Here is a 20,223-nt window from a genome sequence, read left to right on the forward strand (position 1 = left end):
ATCGAACGTTAAGCGTGCGGACCCTACGTGTTCGAGAACTATGTAGACATGATCGAGACACATCTCCGATCAATAACCAATAGCGGAACTTGCATGCTCATATTGGCTCCTACATATTCTACGAAGATCTTTATCGGTCAAACCGCACAACAACATACGTTGTTCCCTTTGTCATCGGTATGTTACTTGCCCGAGATTCGAGCGTCGGTATCATCATACCTAGTTCAATCTCGTTACCGACAAGTCTCTTTACTCGTTCCGGAATGCTTCATCCCGCAACTAACTCATTAGTCACATTGCTTGCAAGGCTTATAGTGATGAGCATTACCGAGAGGGCCCAGAGATACCTCTCCGATACACAGAGTGGCAAATCCTAATCTTGATCTATGCCAACCCAACAAACACCTTCGGAGACACCTGTAGAGCATATTTATAATCACCCAGTTATGTTGTGTCGTTTGATAGCACACAAGGTGTTCCTCTGGTATCCGGGAGTTGCATAATCTCATAGTCAGAGGAACATGTATAAGTCATGAAGAAAGCAGTAGCAATAAAACTGTAACGATCATAATGCTAAGCTAATGGATTGGTATTATCCATCACATCATTCTCTAATGATGTGATCCTGTTTATCAAATGACAACACATGTCTATGGTTAGGAAACACAACCATATTTGATTAAAGATCTAGTCAAGTAGAGGCATACTAGGGACACTCCGTTTTGTCTATGTATTCACACATGTACTAAGTTTCTGGTTAATACAATTCTAGCATGAATAATAAATATTTATCATGATACAAGGAAATATAAATAACAACCTTATTATTGCCTCTAGGGCATATTTCCTTCAATGTTGTGTACCATACCTGATGTGTGCCTTACCATGAGTCTGGCAAGGGGGTACATGAGTGATCCAGGAGTGGATCACTGTACAACGGTCAAAATTATCCTTAGGCACCTAATGAGGACTGAGGAAATGTTTCTCGGTTATGGAGGTGATAAAGAGTTCATCGTAAAGGGTTACTCGATGCAAGCTTTGACACTGGTCTGGATGACTCTGAGTCGCAAACCGGATACGTATAGTGCAACAGTCATTTGGAATAGCTCCAAGTGGAGCGTGGTAGCAGAATCTACAGTATGACATGCAGATTTGCAAAGCACACACATATCTGAATGTTGCAGACCCGTTGATAAAACCTCTCTCACAAGCAAAACATGATCAAACCCCAGAACTCGTTGATGTTAATCACATAGCAATGTGAAATAGATTATTGACTCCAGTGCAAGTGGGAGACTGTTGGAAATATGCCCTAGACCAATAATAAAATGGTTATTATCATATTCCTCGTTCATGATAAATGTTTATTATTCATGCTAGAATTGTATTGATCAGAAACTTAGATACATGTGTGAATACATAAACAACACAGTGTCCCTAGTAGGCCTCTACTAGACTAGCTCGTTGATTAAAGATGGTTAAGGTTTCCTAACCATAGACATGAGTTGTCATTTGATAACGAGATCACATCATCAGGAGAATGATGTTATGGACAAGGCCCAACCATAAGCTTAGCATATGATCATATCACTTAAGTTTATTGCTACAGCTTTCATCATGTTAGGTATCTATTCCTAAGACCATGAGATCATGCAACTCCCGGATACCGTAGGAATACCTTGTGTGCTATCAAACATCACTTCGTAACTGGGTGATCATAAAGATGCTCTACAGGTATCTCTGAAGGTGTCTGTTGGGTTGGTATGGATCAAGACTGGGATTTGTCACTTCGTATAATGGAGAGATATCAGGGGCCCTCTCGGCAATACAACATCATAAAGAGCTTGCAAGCAATGTGGCTAATGAGTTAGTCACGGGATCTTGTATTACGGAAAGAGTAAAGATACTTGCCAGTAACGAGATTGAACTAGGTATGGAGATACCGACGATCGAATCTCGGGTAAGTAACATATCACTGGACAAAGGGAATTGCATACGGGATTGACTGAATCCTTGACGTAGTGGTTAAAGCGATAAAGATCTTTGTTGAATATGTGGAAATCAATATGGGCATCAGGTCCCGCTATTGATTATTTATCGTAGAGGAGTCTCGATCATGTCCACATGATTCTCGAACCCGTAGGGTCACACACTTAATGTTCGGTAGTGCTAGGGTAGTATTGAGATATTAATAGTGGAGAGTCTAAAGGTTGTTTGGAGTCCCGAACGGTATCTGGGACATCACGAGGAGCTTCAGTGGTAAAGATTTATATATGAAAAGTTGTTGTCGGGGTTCCGGAAAAAGTTTGGGTTTTTTCGGTATTGTACCAGGAAGCTTCCAGAAGGTTCCGGAGGACTCCGGAGGGGTCCGAAAGTCCGTAAGGTTCCACCACACCCCATACAGTAGCATGGGCTATAGGGGGCACCCTGGCCATATTGGGCCAGGCGAACCATCCCCTACAAGGGCCATACACCTGAGGAAGGGAAAACCTAAGGGGGAGGGCCTCCACTTGGCCAGGAGGGCACTCCTCCCCCTTGGCCGCCGCCCCCTGCTTTGGGAGGGAGGCTAAGGCTGGCACGCCCCTCCCTCACCCCTATATATAGTGGGGAGGCGCAGGAGGCAGCCATCCCCTCCATGATTGCCCCATCTCCCTCCCGTTACTCCTCCACGTTCCATCAGCACTTGGCGAAGCCCTGCCGAAATTCTGCTGGCACCACCACCACCACCATGCCGCCGTGTTGGTTCAGATCTTATCTACCTCCTTTCCCTCACTTGCTGGATTAAGGAGAGGACGTCGCCGAGCCGTACATGTTCTAAACTCGGAGGTGTCGTCTGTTTGGCACTAGATTGGATTGGATCACGATTGGGTCGTGAAGAGTACAACTACATCAACAACGTTACGACGCTAACGCTTTTGGTCTACAAGGATATGTTGACACACTCCCCTCTAGTTGCCTTGCATCTCCTAGATTAGATCTTGGGTGTTTGTAGATTTTTTTTTGATTTTCATGCTTCGTTCCCCATCACAAACCCCTGGTTTGATGCTTTGATGTCCCATAAAGTTAGAACATTCTTTCAGGGGAGGCGACGTTCCCGTAGACAGCAAGGTGTCTGTGGTGTCTTCATCAATCTCAAGAACCGTCGGCTCAGTTTCTTCGAGATGTTTATAGGGGTAGAGTATGCGTGCATGCATTTATAGGAATGAGCGTATGTACGTGTTTGTGAGCTTCTGCATATTTATTGTGTTTCTCAAAAAAGATATCAACACTCAGATAGCCCCAATAACATTACGGAAACACTAACGCCCACACGTGTGGGTGTTTGCATCTCGCCCACACCCGTAGATCCGAGTCCGTTTGTGGGTGCATGAATCTTGACATGTTTGTGGTGCCAGGTAGGACTGGGCTGGTGGGTGGGCATTCATCCAGTTGCGCACACATCCGTTTCACCACATGGAGGGGCCGGTGTGTGGGCGTTTAGCAGTTCGCCCACATGCCAGTTTTCACTCACGCACAAGGGCTGGTGTGTGGGCATTTGCTATCTCGCCCACACGCCTGTCTCCTCTCCCACATCCAAGCTGCTAGTTGCCACGTGTTTTGCAGTGTACATGGCAACTGCCCTAGTGTGCTTGTAAGCATATGACAACTCTCTTTTTTTACCCGAACATGTCAGTTGCCATGTGTTTTGCAGGGTACACGGCAACTCCCTAGTGTGCACGTAAGCAGATGACAACTCTTGCCATATTTTTTTGCATGGTACATGGCAACTGCCCTAGCGTGCACGTAAGCAGATGACAACTCTTCCTTTTACATGGCAACTGCCCTAGCGTGCTTGTGAGCACATGGCAACTCTCTCAACTGCCTAGTGTTAGTAGGTGGCAACTTCTAAAGTTTTGAAATCATGGCAACTACAGTAGACCAGACCATACATGGCAACTGTAGTTGTCCGACATGGCAACTGTAGTTCAGCGATATGGCAACTGCAGTTAAATGAACATGGAAGAGGGTCCAGACCATGACAACTGTGGGGACGCTGGTGACTGTCACACGGGGCGTGCGGGGCCATAAGGTAGGAGGTCTGACGTACGGACGTGTGGGCGTTATCTATTTTGCCCACACGCAGGCATGTGAGAGGGACCGTGAGAAAAAAAAAGACGTGTGGGCATTACTTGTTTTGCCCACACGTAAGCGTGTGGTCTAATCCTCTTAAATACCACACAAACTGTGTGGGCAGACCCCTTAATGCCCACATTTGTGGGCGTTATCGGCGTCCTAACATTATCCAATTTTGAGCCTCAATATCAACTTCCAAACGGTGCCTGATTTCCCTTTCTGCTCGTGCACCGGCCGACAAAATAAACCCTACATCTAAGTGTAACTACCGTAGATACGTCTATTTGGCAGTTAAATTTTGTGCTCCCTAAGCAAAAGCAGTGCACAAATTATGCACTTAACTGAGAGTCGGGACTTAAGAAGCAGCGCCATATTAGGCCTTATACAATGGGAGGTGCTTAGGAGAGGTGCTTAGAGAAATAAACCAGGCTTTTCTTAAGCACCGGTGCTTATTTGTACAGGATAGACGCTTAACTAAACGTCTCTCCTATAGAAATAGGCACCGGTGCTTTAGAAAAACCAGGTTTATTTTTCTAAGCACCTCTCTAAGCATCTCCCATTGTACAAGGCCTTACTCGTCAAATAATTCAGTAATCACTTCGCCCAGAGCATCGTCACCACAACAATAATTTGTGTCCCTAAGAAATAATCATTTGGGTGGATAAACTCAAACGTATCTATTGTGACAAACTATGTGCGTTGAAAGCTACCGGGAAGATTCCAACGAACCACTCACACACACTATATAGAGGCCACAAGAACAAGCCTACTGAACGTCCTCAAGAAGAAGCAGAAGCTTTTAGCCGGCAGCACCATGGAGTTGCTTCTTCTTCTTCTTCTTCTCGCATGCTCTCTCATCTTCCCTCTTGCCGCTCCTGCCAGGGAGATCACCAACGCCTGCACCTCACAAGCTAATGGTACTCCCATAATACTCAGTAATATTGGCAGTGTATTTATCTCTTCCCCAGTTAGTTTTCCGTCCATCATAGCTTTTTTATTATAGAAGTTTTCATCATCGTCAGATACCATGTTGTTGCGCAGTACACAACCTAGCTTGAACCGTTCATGGGACCATGATAAATACTTAAATAGACGGATGGATGGCTTATGGTTGAATCAGGGCTGGATACCTATGTCCTTTGTTCTTTTGGAGTTGTAGAGCTTAGATAGAGAGGATGTGGCGGTAGATGGTGTGTCAATTGTCAGGTCTACAAAATTTTCCTTATTTATTGGTTTACTGCTTAGGACGCCAATTTTGTTTATTCTTTATATAAACACATAATACAACTCATGTGTTTTAATCCCTAGCATGCAAAGGGGTGATAACTATTAACCACCTTCGCTAACCATCTTATCAAGATTTGAGATTGCTAACCCGACCTGCGGCCCGGTTTCACTAACCTAACCATCTTAGAATCAGTTTGCATCGCAGATTTCAACTTTGTTAGAGATTTGCATTACACATTTCCAAGAACACGTACAATATGTGAAATTCACGAGGCATATTTCTGTAGAAATTCAGGCGCCAGATAGTTACCGAACCAGATAATTAGCAAAGATAGCAACCATTAAGCTAAGCAACAGTGCTTAGGAAAAGAGAAGGTGACCATACAGAGCGAACCAAGCAGTGATAAGTGGCACGAATAGACGCTTGCGTGAACCAGTCTGACTCTCCCTCCCCGTAACTGTCGACGAATCAATTCAGTTTACTCCGTTTGACGGGTTTCCTCTGGCGTTGGACTTTTGGGTAGTACAATCATGGACAAATTGGTAACCTGTCAATAATTGATAAAGACTTGAAAGTTGTGATGTGGAGACAAATGAGAGGGCATGGCAACCGGTGCTCCATGGGATGGGAGCATCGTCTGTTGGTGCCTGGATGAGAAGAAGGGAGAAAGAGAAAAAAAAAAGGGAGAAAAAAAAAGAAGATTCGGCGACAAATTTATGTTGCAGCTGGTGACAAAATGGATAGGGTTTTAGTTACATGGTTACGGAAGGCGCGTATAATTGATAAAATGGGTTGTGACAAAATTCGTCTTCATAGAATGTTAGGCCAGATTCTCCTGTTTGCTAATCTGCTGACGATCCCTTTCGTTTTGTAATTCTCCACGTCAACACCAGACCGTGACTCCCTACCAACTTATATCCAAACATCGTTGGAGTGAATAACCCGACGCGTCATAGTCATGTGCGTACAAAGTTACGTGCAGTCCGCTGCTACCAAAATATGTTGGACGGACGGACTAGCTCCATCTGAAAGCAAACCACATTTTGAGTAGTAAAAAAGAAAATGCAGGGGCACTCTTCATGATCCCTTGTGAAGAGTTAAGTTGGAAAATTATAAACCACTACTACCAGTTAATCTCAGCAAACGGTAACATGTATTTGCAAAAAAAAAAAAAAAAGCAAACGGTAACATGTGAAGGTAATGGCGTGAGTAATAACAAACTATGCGATGGTTTGTTGCAGTTTTTCAGCACGTGAACGGCACCGGCATGCACCTGCCGCTGCACCACCCGCAGAGCCCCTGCTCGCCGGCGCCTCTGCCCTCGGACCTCCCCTTCTCCGCTGTGATCGCCCACGACGAGGCGCGCATCGCCCGCCTCGCCTCGCGCCTTGCCAAGACTCCCTCCCGCCACCCGACGTCGCTCCGCCAACAGCACCGCGAGAAGTCCTCCGGCGATAACCACCTCGCCGACTCACTGGCCAGCTCGGTGCCGCTCGCGCCCGGCACGTCGGTCGGCGTGGGCAACTACGTCACCCAGCTGGGCCTCGGCACGCCGGCGACCACCTACGCCATGGTCGTCGACACGGGGTCGTCGCTCACGTGGCTCCAGTGCTCCCCCTGCGTGGTGTCGTGCCACCGGCAGGCCGGCCCGCTCTACAACCCGCGCGCGTCCAGCACGTACGCCGCCGTGCCGTGCTCGGCGCCGCAGTGCGGGGAGCTGCAGGCCGCCACGCTCAACCCGTCTTCGTGCTCCGCCTCCGGCGTCTGCATCTACCAGGCAACCTACGGCGACAGCTCCTTCTCCCTGGGGTACCTCAGCAGGGACACCGTCTCCTTTGGCTCCGGCAGGTTCCCCGGCTTCTACTACGGCTGCGGCCAGGACAACGAGGGCCTCTTCGGCCGGTCGGCCGGGCTCATCGGCCTCGCGCGCAACAAGCTGTCGCTGCTCTACCAGCTCGCGCCGAGCCTCGGCGACTCCTTCTCCTACTGCCTGCCGACCACGGCGTCCACCGGGTACCTGTCCATCGGGTCGTACAACCCGGCGGAGTACTCGTACACGCCCATGGTGTCCAGCTCGCTCGACGCCTCGCTCTACTTCGTCAGCCTCGCTAGCATGTCCGTCGCCGGGAGCCCGCTCGCCGTGTCGCCCTCGGAGTACGGCAGCCAGCCGACGATCATCGACTCCGGCACTGTGATCACGCGCCTGCCCATGGCCGTGTACACGGCGCTGAGCAAGGCGTTGGGCGCGGCCATGGGAGGGGCGCCCCGCGCGCCGGCGTACTCCATCCTGGACACGTGCTTCAAGGGCCAGGTGTCAACGCTGCGCGTGCCGGCCGTGGACATGGCGTTCGCCGGCGGCGCGACGCTGAAGCTGGCGCCGGGCAATGTGCTGATCGACGTGGACGAGTCCACGACGTGCCTCGCGTTCGCGGCCACCGACAGCACAGCGATCATCGGGAACACGCAGCAGCAGACGTTCGGCGTCGTCTACGACGTCGCGCAGTCCAGGATCGGCTTCGCGGCCGGCGGCTGCAGCTGAAGAATGGCTGAAATGAACCGCACCTGCATCGCATGCATGGACCCAACTAGGTAAATCTGCAACCAGAGCACGCCAAGGTACTTGCAAATTACAATTACACCAAAGAAGATAAACAATGTCATAAAGCACTGATGGATGTGAAATAGTACTGTGTCAAACACAGGCAGGGCAACTGCAGTGTTTGCTCTTCTTCTGTCTGTACAAGTGCTTCAACCACTGTATGTATTGTAAATGTACAAAAGTATTGCAATGGCCTAAAGATTTGGGATATGATACACTTATGACTTGTTAATGTGTGTTCTCCAACGATTCATTGTTTTCCTATTTCCATTTGACGAACAATTTCCTTATCATAAATTTTGCAACAAATGACAAATGCAAAACACCGAGGCAAACTATTCAACTGGTTTGGATGTTTTGCCGCGTCCAATAACAGCTACTCCCTCTATTCACAAATATAATATGTTTTGAATATTTTAATATGGACTACATACAGGCTGACACAAGTGAACAAACACACTAAAACATGTCTATATACATCTGATTCAGAAAAAAGTTAAAACATCTTATATTTGTGAAAGGAGAGAGTACATGGATGGATGACAAGTACTGTACTTCTAGATGTGGAGGGAGCTGCCCATGATGGATGGCAAGACTCCCAGGACATGCATATATCGAAAGTAACAGCAAAACAAAGATACTGATAACTAACCGGTGTTATTCTCTTCTTCTAATAGAATTGCAATCTTCTTGATAAGGTTTCGTAGAAGAAAAAGGAAAACTAACACCAATTATATGAGAAAGTACAACTAGTTTACAGTTACATGCAGATAAGGACTTCGTCCATTTATAATCTGTTAATCTCTCGAGTGAAGAAGACCAAAAGTTTGTGAAGCAGCACATTCCATGCAGAACACAGATAGATGATCCAAGAAATCATCCTACATATAAAATAACCAGTATGTTGTCATTTCAACGGTCTGTAAATCAGCTCTTCAATGGTCCAGAAATCCCTAATCGGCATCCATTACGTCTCCAGGTCTTCACTGTTACAAGGGTACAATTAGTGTCAGGCACTAGATTGTGGGTCCTCATAAGAAAAATAGTAGCTTCTGAGTTGTAACTAAATTTATGCATACATGTTATAGTAATGTTGTTCATGTGTCATACAGTATGAGTTGGTTTCGAACAAAATCCACAGAAGTAATTCATATTTCATAAAGTACACATGACCAACCAAGAACCAACTAACGTCATATGGTAACAGCATAAAAACTCACAAGGGAAAATTCAGAGGTCTCTGTATTACACAATTGACATGATGCTCTAAATTTAAACCATTTCTGTATCACAGAAGTAGATGGTGTAAAACGCCGCAGGATGACCAGTTCTACATGATGAGTGATTGCTTTCTGGGGATTGACAGATCTCGCTGCCGATAAACCGATTTAATCATCTTTTGGACTAGAACCAAAAATGGAGACTAGGAATCCTTCAGAGCCAACTGGTAAGGGCTCATGTCATGTCAATGGCTGGGGCCTAACATATATTGTTCGTCAGCATACACCACAGGACAGCTGAAAGGGACCATATTAGTCTTGCATGTGGGGTAATGGCAGCGGTGTGCAAGACATCCAAATGGCTTTGGGGTGTGCTTTGTCTTGGAGTTGGCTATGGCCTACAGATAGGATAATATGAAAGGGTTCTTCGACATTGACACGTGAGCTGTGAAATTGGAACACTTCTACGTGGTACCCACCAGGCAACTGGCTTTGACAAGAACAATTTATGATATTCAGTTTCTTATTGTTGGATTCTTTATATGGTATTAAGTGAAGGCTGCACAAAATAAAAACAAAGAGCAACAAACATGTGCTGGTTGGTGTTTCACTTTCTGATGTTGCCACATTAAACATATTTTAGGAAGGTAACTTAGGGCCATGGTCTGAGTTTTGTGACAGAAGCCTATGTCATAATAATTTTGTCATACACAAACCAATTTAGGTTACACGGTTCAGGTTCACAGCAAAATTCGGAAGAGATGGCACTGCAGAGACCTAGACCCTTGTACCAAAAGTTGGATGAACCATGTTTCTGGAAATTACGCTTAGTTCTCCAGTAGAGCAGTGTCATAAAGTAAAAAGTTCAACAATAATTTCACTTCAATTTTGGGGCCATAAGTTAGCAACCCCCCACCCCCAGGTGGTATCGAGTTACATGCACCAGACAATTCACCCAAAAGCTCAAGGTAATCGAGAACCATGTTTTATTAGAGTGCCCCAAATGGTCTTCGACTTGCCTGCAATCATGTTGATAGCGCCAACGACGACTTGGGACATGTCCACGGTCATGAGGAGAACGGCCTAGGGTGGCGTGGAAGTCAGGATGCAAGCTGGACGGGACTACCCGCTCGGCCGCAACACCGCCCCGCAAAGTATGCCCGCTAAGCGCCATTGGATAGACCATATGGTCATAAGCGGGCTCAAACGATATGGCCGCTTTGTCCGGCGGGCGCTGCAGCATCCTGCATCTCCAACTAAAACATAACTCGTACTATGAGCTCTATCCAACCGGGAGAATCCCCAAAAATTCACACCAGTAAACGAGCAAGCCGGATCTACTATACATGTACAGTAAACTCGCACCCTGAAAATTGCGCGGCCGGGGGCGGTCTGCGGCAGGGCAGTGTTGCCTGAGGTGGCGCGGGAGATGGACTGCATGGATGCGCAGTAGGGAAGCTGTGCTGGCTGCTGCGTGCTGCAGGTGAACTGTGCCCTGGATGTGAGGAAACGCCTTATGCCCTTACCTGCTTTCTAATCCCTGTCACAGTTGCATGATTTTGGATGTATGCGGCTTTCACGAATTGCCGCTTAACCAACAAGGAAACACCCGAGCACATGCAAACCGCCGGGACCACGACCACCCGCATTAGCAAGTGCAGGCTGACCGTTTCCCGCCCCGCCTACATCTTGACATGGAAGGCAAACATGGTCACAATCACAACAGTCTAGCAGTTAGTCATGGGGTCAGTGGACACACTCATGGTGGTCGCAGGCATGGCGGGTGCGTCCAAACGCATGCGGCCTTGGAAGGCTTAGACTGATGGGTCATGGCCGAGCACGGTCCCGTGATCACCAAATGGCTCGGCCAGTCAAGCAGTAGATGCAAACTTCGTCCTCCCGGTCTTAAAGGCCGCGGGCATAGCATGAACACTGGCCACCCCACTATTGGCCTGGACATGAATGTTGGCTTTGGCGGAAAACGATGAGCGACATGGCTAAGATGAAGGACGTGAGGGTAGCGGGAGTGGAGAGACGAAGGTCGTGAGGGCAGTGGGCTTGGACATGGAGGTGGTGAGACTAGAGGGGAGGCCAAGAGGATGTACAAGGTCGTAATAGCGCAGGTAATTGTGTACTCATGATTGTAGGAGCAAATGATGTACTCATGATGTAGGAGTAGAGATCATGGTCAGATTTTTGAGAATGCAGTAGTCGGCGTAGAGACCATGTTCAAGTCTTATGTGCATAAGCAATTTTATGGAAAACACTGCCATGACAGAGAAACCTGAGTGAATCCAAGTTTTCTCTGCCACGGCAGTGACTTTCTCTTGAAATGGCAGCATCTTCTCACTATTTTGTTCGAGTAAAATATTTTGGCATGTCACTATTTTTACTGTAGTGGTTCTTAAGCACCACTGGTAACATAAGAGCTAAAACCAGACAATATAAAGATGAAGAGAAGATGCCATATATGCGATGCGCCTAGAGAGAACCACACAAGCTGTATTCAGCCACGAAAGTGAGCTTGGAAGTGGCATCAGTTGCTGTTTGTGTACAATGTAGAACATATGGAAGAGAGCTTAGAAAGCAGGTAGAATACATCCAGACGCGAGCAAATGGACTAAGAATTATGGTCCTAAAAGATAAGAATTTAATTCAGATGTTGTAAAGTAAGTACAATTGAGCAAGGGAACAACTTTGAAAGATCTTCCTAAAGAGCTACATATGGCGAAGACTACCTTGTGGTAGAGGTTAAAGGAAGGAAGGCTCATCCGTCACACCAATGTCATCAAGCACACTTTAACAGAGGAGAACAAGTTTGGCAGAATATGGTTTTCTTTATTGATCTTTGATGATCATAGCATTTGGAAGAGCCCACATCAAAAGGATGTACAATATCATACACATCGATGCAAAGTAATTGTACCGCACTTGGGGTACTCAGAATTATTATTTGGCACCAAATGAGGATGATCCTGACCACAATAAACAGAGCCATGGTTTTATCGAGAAAGTTATGTTCTTGACGGAGGTAGAAATGCCTCGACAGATGTTGATGGTGCCATTACATTTTATTGGCAAGATAGGCCTTTGAGCTTTCATGTATGAAAAAATGGTAAAGACTAGTAATAAAATCAGTGAGGCGGGAATGGTCACCAAGGTTCTACTGGCAGATGTAAGTCATGATTACATGGTTGATAGGCTTCTTCCGGCCATAAAGCAGAAAATAGTTAAACAACGGAACAAACTGCAGCACATACATACAACAAGACAACACTATTAGGACCAATCACAGCGGCGGATTAAGTTCGCTAAAGCAAAAGGTAAACATGCACTTCAGAGAGGAACAAATCTTTTGAGGAAAGATGCGATAATTGTTCGTGCATAGTAGATCACAGGTCTGACTATTACGATGATAATGTAGTAGGTCAGCAGATATAGTAGCATGTGAAGATATATGACAACAATATAACCAAGAGGAATACTAGCTAGGAAAACAGGTATAACACCGAATGAAAACAAGCTGAATAGATAGAGACAAGCACAGAGAAGATCATGCTGACAAACAACCTAAGTACGAACTAAAAGGATGCGAACCGATAGAGTGAAACAGAGGAAAGCACGAAATACTAAAATAGATCAGATAAGTCTATCGACAAAGAGCACGAAAGTAAACTGCTAAGGGAAAAGAAGTAAAGTAAAGTGAACCAGTGGTGCTCGATGGCGACAGATGAATTTGATAGACCAGTTCACCCGTCTGACAAAGGACTATGTCTGGTTGGAGGGACTTGTGGTTGAACACAAGAGCAAACCTGATGCGGAGCATCCTACGGACATCACCATGTCAAGAGTCCGTTTGGCAGGTGACACGTGCCACATCTACTTCACATACATTAAGGTGAATCATCTCCTTTATGCGTGTTCACTTGGCCCTTTCGAGAATGGTATACTACTTGAACCCCTCTCGTGTGCATACATAGGTATTGTTAGAACTTCACGGATGACAAGGAGTGCAAGTGCAAGGGAACGACTACACCATACAAGAAGGAAGCGAAGAAGGAACTGTCAAGAGGAAGGCCAAGTTCCACCAACACCGACGGGAAGATCTCGAGGAAGCCGAAAGCCAATAGCACAAAGGAAGAAGACGCACCCAGGCGACCCCGTGCGCATGGCCCCTCCTGACCCCTTCAGAGAGCTCTGGACATACTCCGTGCGCACGGTACAAGCCCGTGCCCACGATACAAGCCCGTGCACATGGGCTAAGTTGTCAGGCCGCTGGATACCCCGTGCGCACGGGCTCCACTTACCCCGTGCACACGGGGCTGCCTGTGTGCAGCTGTTGGGCTTTGCCCATGTATTCCCATTTCGCCCCTCCTTACCCCTTCATGTGTTGGACCTATATATACTCCTCCATTTAGGGATAGCTAAGAATAGATCTAGACATTAGAGCTTAACTCATGTATCTCCCTTGTGGGATTCCTCTTGAGAGAGAAGACTCCATTGGAGTTCAAGACCTCCATTGGAGAAGATTATTAGGCATTGAAGACCCCTTCAAAGGAAGATTCCTCCATGGAATTCAAGACCCATCTCTCCAAGAGATTTGGATGAACTATCTTGTATCTTTATTTCCCTTGTTGTCTTTGGATCTTGATGCACCTCTTGTATTGCTTGTGATTTGAGGAGTACTTGGAGTGAATTTTGTCCATTAGAGTGTTCTTGTGTTCTCCCCTTGTGTTCTTGGTGTCCTTCCTCAAATCCACCTCCAATTCGTGAACATCAGGCCACCTAATGGGAGGTGGATTTGAGGAAGAACACCAAAACACAAGGGGAAAACATAAGAACACGACGTACTCCTCAAAGCACAAGTAATACAAGAGGTGCATCAAAATCGAAAGACGACAAGGGAAATAAAGATACAAGATAGTTCATCCAAATCTCAGGAGAGATGGGTCTTGAATTCCATGGAGGAATCTTTCCTTGAAGGGGTCTTGAATGCCTAAGGATCTTCTCCAATGGATGTCGTGAACTCCAATGGAGTCTTCTCTCTCTCAGGAGGAATCCCACAAGGGGAGATACATGAGTTAAGCTCTAATGTCTAGGTCTATTCTTAGCTATCCCTAAATGGAGGAATATATATGGTCCAAGACATGAAGGGGTAAGGAGGGGCGAAATGGGAATACAGGGGCAAAGCCCAACAGCTGCACACAGGCAGCCCCGTGTGCACGGGGTAAGTGAAGCCCTTGCGCACGGGGTATCCAGCAGCTTGACGACTTAGCCCGTGCACACGGGCTTGTATCGTGGGCACGGGGTCTTGGGCCCGTGCGCATAGAGTATGTCCAGCGGAGTCCGGTAGCTCTTTGGAGGGGTCGTGCACACGGATCAGGAGGGGTCGTGCGCACGGGGTCGCCTGGGCGCGTTTTCTTCCTTTGTGTTGTTGGCTTCCGACTTTCTCGAGATCTTCCCGTCGGTGTTGGTGTAACTTGGCCTTCCTCTTGACGGTTCCTTCTCCGCTTCCAAGCTTCCTTCTTGGATGGTGTAGTCGTTCCCTTACGCTTGCACTCCTCCTCGTCGTCCATGAAGTTCCGACAATACCTATTTATGCACACGAGAGGGGTGTCAAGTAGTATACGATCCTCGAAGGGGTCAAGTGAACACACGTGAAGGAGATGATTCACCTTTATGTATGCCAAACGGACTCTTGACATGGTGATGCCCGTAGGATGATCCGGATGAAAACCTCTCTCCGTCCTATTCTCCTTCAACTAGGAGCTGATCAGACTCCAGTTAATTTCACTCATGGTAGATACTTATTGACGATCTCCAAACCTTCGACAAACTTCTTCGCGAACCACAACTACTCTTGGTTGCTGAAGACTTTGCTTGGTGAAGACAATTACTCTTCGTCACTCAAGCTGACACCTATCGGTCTAGAGAGTGCGCAGCTCTAAGTGTAATAGGTACAAGAACCCTAACTCAGAACTACTGTGATACACAACTACTATTTCGGTTCTTGGTTTTCTCTTGGTGGATTTTAAACCCAAATTTCTTGGAGAGGGGATGCTTAATCAATCTTCTCATAAATCTTAAGCAGAACAGCCAACGGACAATGTTGGAGCGGGGTGGCTATTTATAGCCGCAGCTTTCCCTAATGGAAATTGACCAAATTGGACATGCGGATCAACCAATGGCCGAACGACACGATTCCATCGGTCGGAATTTGAGCACAACGGTAACATTCATTGCGGAGCAAGAAATGCTAACTCCTCAGTCCGAAAGATATCTCATGCAGCACCGAAGAATAACGTCTTCTGTTGACAGGTAAACATTCGAGAATGTGGATCTTCACGTTGCATTGCAACATGTATATGGCACAGGCACACTCACTCGCTAACCACAGATCTTCTTTATGGCGGGAAGAAGTCTATTAACCAAATAATCATGGCTTACATCCCGTGTCAGTGCCAGCAGAACCTTGTTCAGCATTGATCCCACCTCACATCTTTCACTACTTTTCGCCAGCTTTTCATACGAGAAAGACCAAATGCCTAAATTCCAACAAACGTCATGATACAATCAATGTCATATCGACCCTGCTACTACTACCAAGACCTTAGATTTCTCAATAAAACCTTAGCTCTGCTCACCGCGATAGGGATCAGCCACATCTAGTGCCCAGTTATAATCTAAGTACGACAAGTGCGGTACAATCAATTTTGATCAATGTGTATGAAACTTTACATTCCTTTGAATACAGGCTCTTCTGTAATGCTATGCAACATCGATAAACAAATTTGGATCCTGCCTAACTTGTTCTCTCGGTCAACATGGACTTGATGGCATTGATGTGACACATGAGCCTTCCTTCCTTTAATCTTTGCCACAAGGTATTATTTGCCATATGTAGCTTGTTACGAACATATTTGAAAGTTGTTTTCTTGCTCAACTCTACTTCCTTAACAACATCCGAACTAAACTCTATCCTCTTAACCATAACTCTTAGCTCGTTTGCTTGTGACTCCGTGTATTCCACCTTCTTCCTTTTGTCCCATTCATATGTTGTACACCATATGCAAGGAACGATCATTGCTTGAGCCACTTCCAAACAATTTTTTTGGAAGTACAACTCGCATTGAGCCGGCGGCGATAGCATGCCATGATTCTTTATAATCCTTTATCAATTGGAAAGCGTGGGTATTTCACTAATTATGTAGTCCTCCACTTGACTAGTGTCATTAAGTGAAGAAGTCAAGCAATAACTTCATTTCCTTTTCGGGGCCACAAGCTAGTATTCCCCTAGATGGTCTGTGCATTGCTGGAAATGGTGAGATCATCAATTGTGCCAACATATGGCGTGGCATCATGGCTAACGGCATGTAAGTCGTACCAGCGTTCAAGACCCCAGTGGTAAAACCAATTACCGCAAGTATCTTATGATCCTTGCCGAATTCAGTTTTCCAAAAGTAGATTGGGTTGAATTTTAATATTATAATAACTAAAATTTTGAAACTATCTTCGGAATATATATGTCCAAATCAAGCATTCAATCAAATGTGAAATATAAAAGGGATGGTGAGTACTAAGAAGAGAAACCAAACTCAAAAAGTTGACTTTTTTGACAATAGGGCTGAACCCATTCATGGCTACCCGCTACCATAAGGAAAACAATAAGTAGAACAAAATGTTGCTCATGAGTAAAACATGGTATAAACTATACAAGTTTGCTACTGTAAACCATAATTTCTTCATTTGACATTATCTTGACTTCACCGCCGGTATAGTAACTACTCTTACAAAAGTAAATTCTAATCTGAAAACATCAATCTTACGTATGCTATTTTAATCTACTCATTGAGATCCAGGTAAGAGCTTACCAGTTTCCATTTGAGAAGCTTCCTTTGCAGCGATAACCCAAGTTGATTTTTCAGTATTGAAGCAACAAGCAAGCCCATCTCTCTCAAAAAGTTCAACTCGTCTCCTCCACCATCAGCATCCACTACTACCTTAAATCTTCAAACCGTAAACTTTACTAACTCTCAATGTGACCATCCCATAAATATGTTTATGGTACTTGATTCCTCATAGGTGTAGCTCCTTTGGGTTCATGGTACTCCAACAGTATAATAGTTCTTGAACTACTAACTGCCCCTTTTTCCATTTGATGAGGAAGCGTGAGAACCCTACACAAGGGTTATTGCAATATTACAAGTCACGGGTAATGGTTGTAAGGCAATGTACAACAGATTCTAAAAGAGAAGGTCGCTTATTCTTAGGATCCTAAAAACAGTGCAATGAAACTAGGGTTTTTATCATTTATGCCACTAGTTGTGTCCCACTACTCAGTTTTGCCACTAGGAGTTTCAACTGCTCAAAAATGACATCGTTGCATTAGGCGCATGCTCAAAAATGCCACTAGACACCATTACTGTCAGCTCAAAGCTCGTTTACCATGTTATATGACCAAAATAACCATGGACCAAAATGTCAGCTCTCCCTCTATCTCACTATGATAGTGTGGGTCCCACTCGACCCCCAACAACGTTCTTATTTTCCTCTAAAATTATTTGCTTGCTTACTCATGACAAGTGGGGCCCACACTTATCATTGTGAAATAGAGAGAGCTGACATGTGGGTCTAGGGGTATTTTGGTCATATAACACGGTCAACGGGTTCGACCTGACAGTAACGGTGTCTAATGATATTTTTGAGCAAGCATCTAACGGAAGGATGGCATTTTTTAGGTGTCTAATGGCATTTTTGAGCAAGCATCTCACAAAACGATGGCATTTTTTAGCAGTTGTAACTTCTACCGGCAAAACTTAGTGGGACACAACTAGTGGCATAAATGATAAAAACCCATGAAACTAATCATACCAATATAATCAAGCTGGACAGAAAAAACTAGCTTTTTACTCACTACCAGCCCTATGAAGATCAAATGCAGACAACATTGATGTTCAAGTAGCAGATCTTTCATTAAATGGATGTATCAAACCCAAGACCACATCAAGACACAAACAAAGAACATTTGTACCAAGTACCTACTAACTACCCAGACTAATAAATAATAATTTCAAGTATAATACTCCTGAATATTCTACCGCTCTTTTTCTACCTGATTCCGAGCATTGAAGCGCTGTTTAATTCCTATTGCAACCTATCTGAGGGCAAGCTTTTCAATTGAGTATGAATATTAAGCTCTGCATCTAAGGGCATGTTTGGCTGCCATCCATAAATTATCTCACTTTTGTGCCACAGGTATGGCAAGTGGCAGTTTTGTGGCGATCAAATTGGTCACCACACTTGTGGCAAAACTTGGGTAAATAAAGGTCTATGATAGGTGGGGTATAAATACAATGTTAGACAAGTGTGGCACGCCACAAATGTGGCTGCTACCAAACGTTTCTTGCACCTGCCAAACATTTGGAAGAGTGAAAAGAAAATATGACATAAGTTTTTAGGGTAGCGAGATCTTCTCAAACCTTCATCACGGAATATGAGATGTCAATTGAGGAAGAAGGCAATTCAATCGGTATCTGAGCTAGTTGTGAGGTCATCCACATCAGAGTCTTCATTACTGATTTGCTCAGAAATAGCCCCTTCACGCTTCTTAAATAAAGCAACATGCTTCTGGTAATCTTCAAGCTCCTGTTCCAGCTGCTCAATAAATTTACTGGTATGTTCAAGAGACTGTTCATACCTATATTTCTCCAAGGCCTGTGGACATGGAGTATAGATACATGATGTCAATTCAACTGAACCAACTGAACGATAGTATGCTCAGATAGAAAAAGAGTACCATGAGAACAAGCAGATTTGTCGGTATAGGACTACTGATGATTACCTTCTGCTTAGAAAGAGTATCAGGAGGTGACATAACCTTTGGCTGCACATAATTCTTTCCACGATAAAAGATAATGGTATTATTAGGTTTAATATCAATAACTGTCCCTTTGCTGAGCCTCGCCAACTCCTCTGCGTACTCATACACTTGCCCAGGTCGACAGGGCTTGCAGACTACTTGCATAGTCTCATGCTTCTTCCAGTGGAGGTGCATGTTGAGAACCACACCACCAAACACCCCTCTCCTCCCAACAGGAACATAGTTCTTTTTCTTCTCCCCAGTCCGTTTCAGATAGAACTTCTCCTCCTCGGTCAGAATCTCAGGGTCATGAACCGGCTCCGGAGCCCTCGGGGCCTCGTACTTCCTGAGTTTCTCAATCAGCCATTCTTCTTTCCTCTTGGCCTGAATTCACATGAGAAATTGACAATGCAGCATTTTCAGCATTTCTCCTCAACTATACATACGAAAGGGAACAGAGTGGTAATATAACATGCTAAAACCAAGTGACCTTTTCGAGCTTGTATCTTATCCTGACTTCGGGGTTGGGCGACTTCATCTTCTTTTTGGCCTTGAGGCGATACCACTTGAGCTGGTTGACCTTGGACTTCTTGGACATCTTCTTCTTCTTCGCTTGCGGCTGATTCTGCCCCCCATTCTGATTCGTGCCCGGATCTCCGACCGAGAAGCGCGCAAAGCCTCCGTCCGTGTTCAGCGTCACCGCCGTGCTCCGGTGCCTTACCGGCGAGAGAAACCACCATCTCCGCGCAGCTCTCGCGCATCCATCAACCCCCAGGGAAGGCCGGAACAGCGGGCAGGGGCGTGGGGGATTTGCGCCGTGGAATCGCATCCAAGGATCGCTGGTTAGGAGGCAATGGATAAATCAAATCCAAGATACAAGATGGCGATGGAGGCATTAACAGGAGGAGTGGCAACGAACCGTGGAGAGCGTAGAGCAACGGCGGGTTGCAGAGCCCGGCGGCCAAGGAGCCGGGGCACGAGGGACGCCATGGCGACTGAGCAGTGAGGCGCTCCGGCCGCCGGACACCCGAGGTGTTCAGTTAAGGGCCAACTGTGTTTGTTTGTGTGTTTGGGCTAGCAGGGCCTGGTTGGTTGGTAAAACCTTGGATGGGCTTATGATGGGCCACACGTCTGCTACACAGAACATGGGCCGGAGATCGTCGGCCCGAAACTCAAAATTACACTCGGCCACCGTCCGATCACG

General features: G+C 45.9%; 2 protein-coding genes across 5 annotated transcripts; one reads left to right on the top strand and one right to left on the bottom strand.

The window, feature by feature from the left end:
* Positions 1-4,876: 4,876 nt before the first annotated feature.
* On the top strand, positions 4,877-8,172 carry LOC119338164 (aspartyl protease family protein At5g10770-like). The gene is made up of 2 exons (XM_037610463.1): positions 4,877-5,030; positions 6,583-8,172. Exons 1-2 carry the CDS (start codon positions 4,928-4,930, stop codon positions 7,878-7,880), a joined length of 1,401 nt encoding a protein of 466 aa, XP_037466360.1. The 5' UTR covers positions 4,877-4,927; the 3' UTR covers positions 7,881-8,172.
* Positions 8,173-8,504: 332 nt separating this feature from the next.
* Positions 8,505-20,069, bottom strand: LOC119339021 (uncharacterized CRM domain-containing protein At3g25440, chloroplastic-like). Of its 4 annotated transcripts, none has more exons than XR_005164145.1 (6): positions 19,939-20,069; positions 19,510-19,858; positions 19,002-19,403; positions 18,640-18,874; positions 17,032-17,337; positions 8,505-8,921 (listed from the first exon to the last, which is right to left on the bottom strand). XR_005164145.1 is itself a non-coding variant. In XM_037611208.1 (5 exons), the coding sequence occupies exons 1-4, from the start codon at positions 20,007-20,009 to the stop codon at positions 18,683-18,685; spliced, it is 1,014 nt and encodes a 337-aa protein (XP_037467105.1). In that variant the 5' UTR covers positions 20,010-20,069; the 3' UTR covers positions 8,505-8,926; positions 18,640-18,682. The 4 variants fall into 4 exon arrangements, 1 of the variants encoding a protein (XP_037467105.1); XR_005164144.1 differs by having other exon boundaries at positions 8,505-8,926; XR_005164146.1 differs by lacking the exon at positions 8,505-8,921 and adding an exon at positions 12,010-12,407.
* Between the last annotated feature and the right edge of the window lie 154 nt (positions 20,070-20,223).

This window comes from Triticum dicoccoides, chromosome 7B, assembly GCF_002162155.2.
Source record: "Triticum dicoccoides isolate Atlit2015 ecotype Zavitan chromosome 7B, WEW_v2.0, whole genome shotgun sequence".
In the NCBI taxonomy this organism is placed as follows: Eukaryota; Viridiplantae; Streptophyta; class Magnoliopsida; order Poales; family Poaceae; genus Triticum; species Triticum dicoccoides.

Excerpts from the sequence above, each read along its gene's own strand:
- LOC119338164 (XM_037610463.1), top strand. The coding sequence starts at position 4,928 with ATGGAGTTGCTTCTTCTTCTTCTTCTTCTCGCATGCTCTCTCATCTTC. Across the intron at positions 5,031-6,582 it reads CTGCACCTCACAAGCTAATG|TTTTTCAGCACGTGAACGGC; the intron begins GTACTCCCATAA and ends GGTTTGTTGCAG.
- LOC119339021 (XM_037611208.1), bottom strand. The coding sequence starts at position 20,009 with ATGGCGTCCCTCGTGCCCCGGCTCCTTGGCCGCCGGGCTCTGCAACCC. Across the intron at positions 19,859-19,938 it reads GTTGCTCTACGCTCTCCACG|CGATCCTTGGATGCGATTCC; the intron begins GTTCGTTGCCAC and ends CCTCCTAACCAG. Across the intron at positions 19,404-19,509 it reads TAAGATACAAGCTCGAAAAG|GCCAAGAGGAAAGAAGAATG; the intron begins GTCACTTGGTTT and ends ATGTGAATTCAG.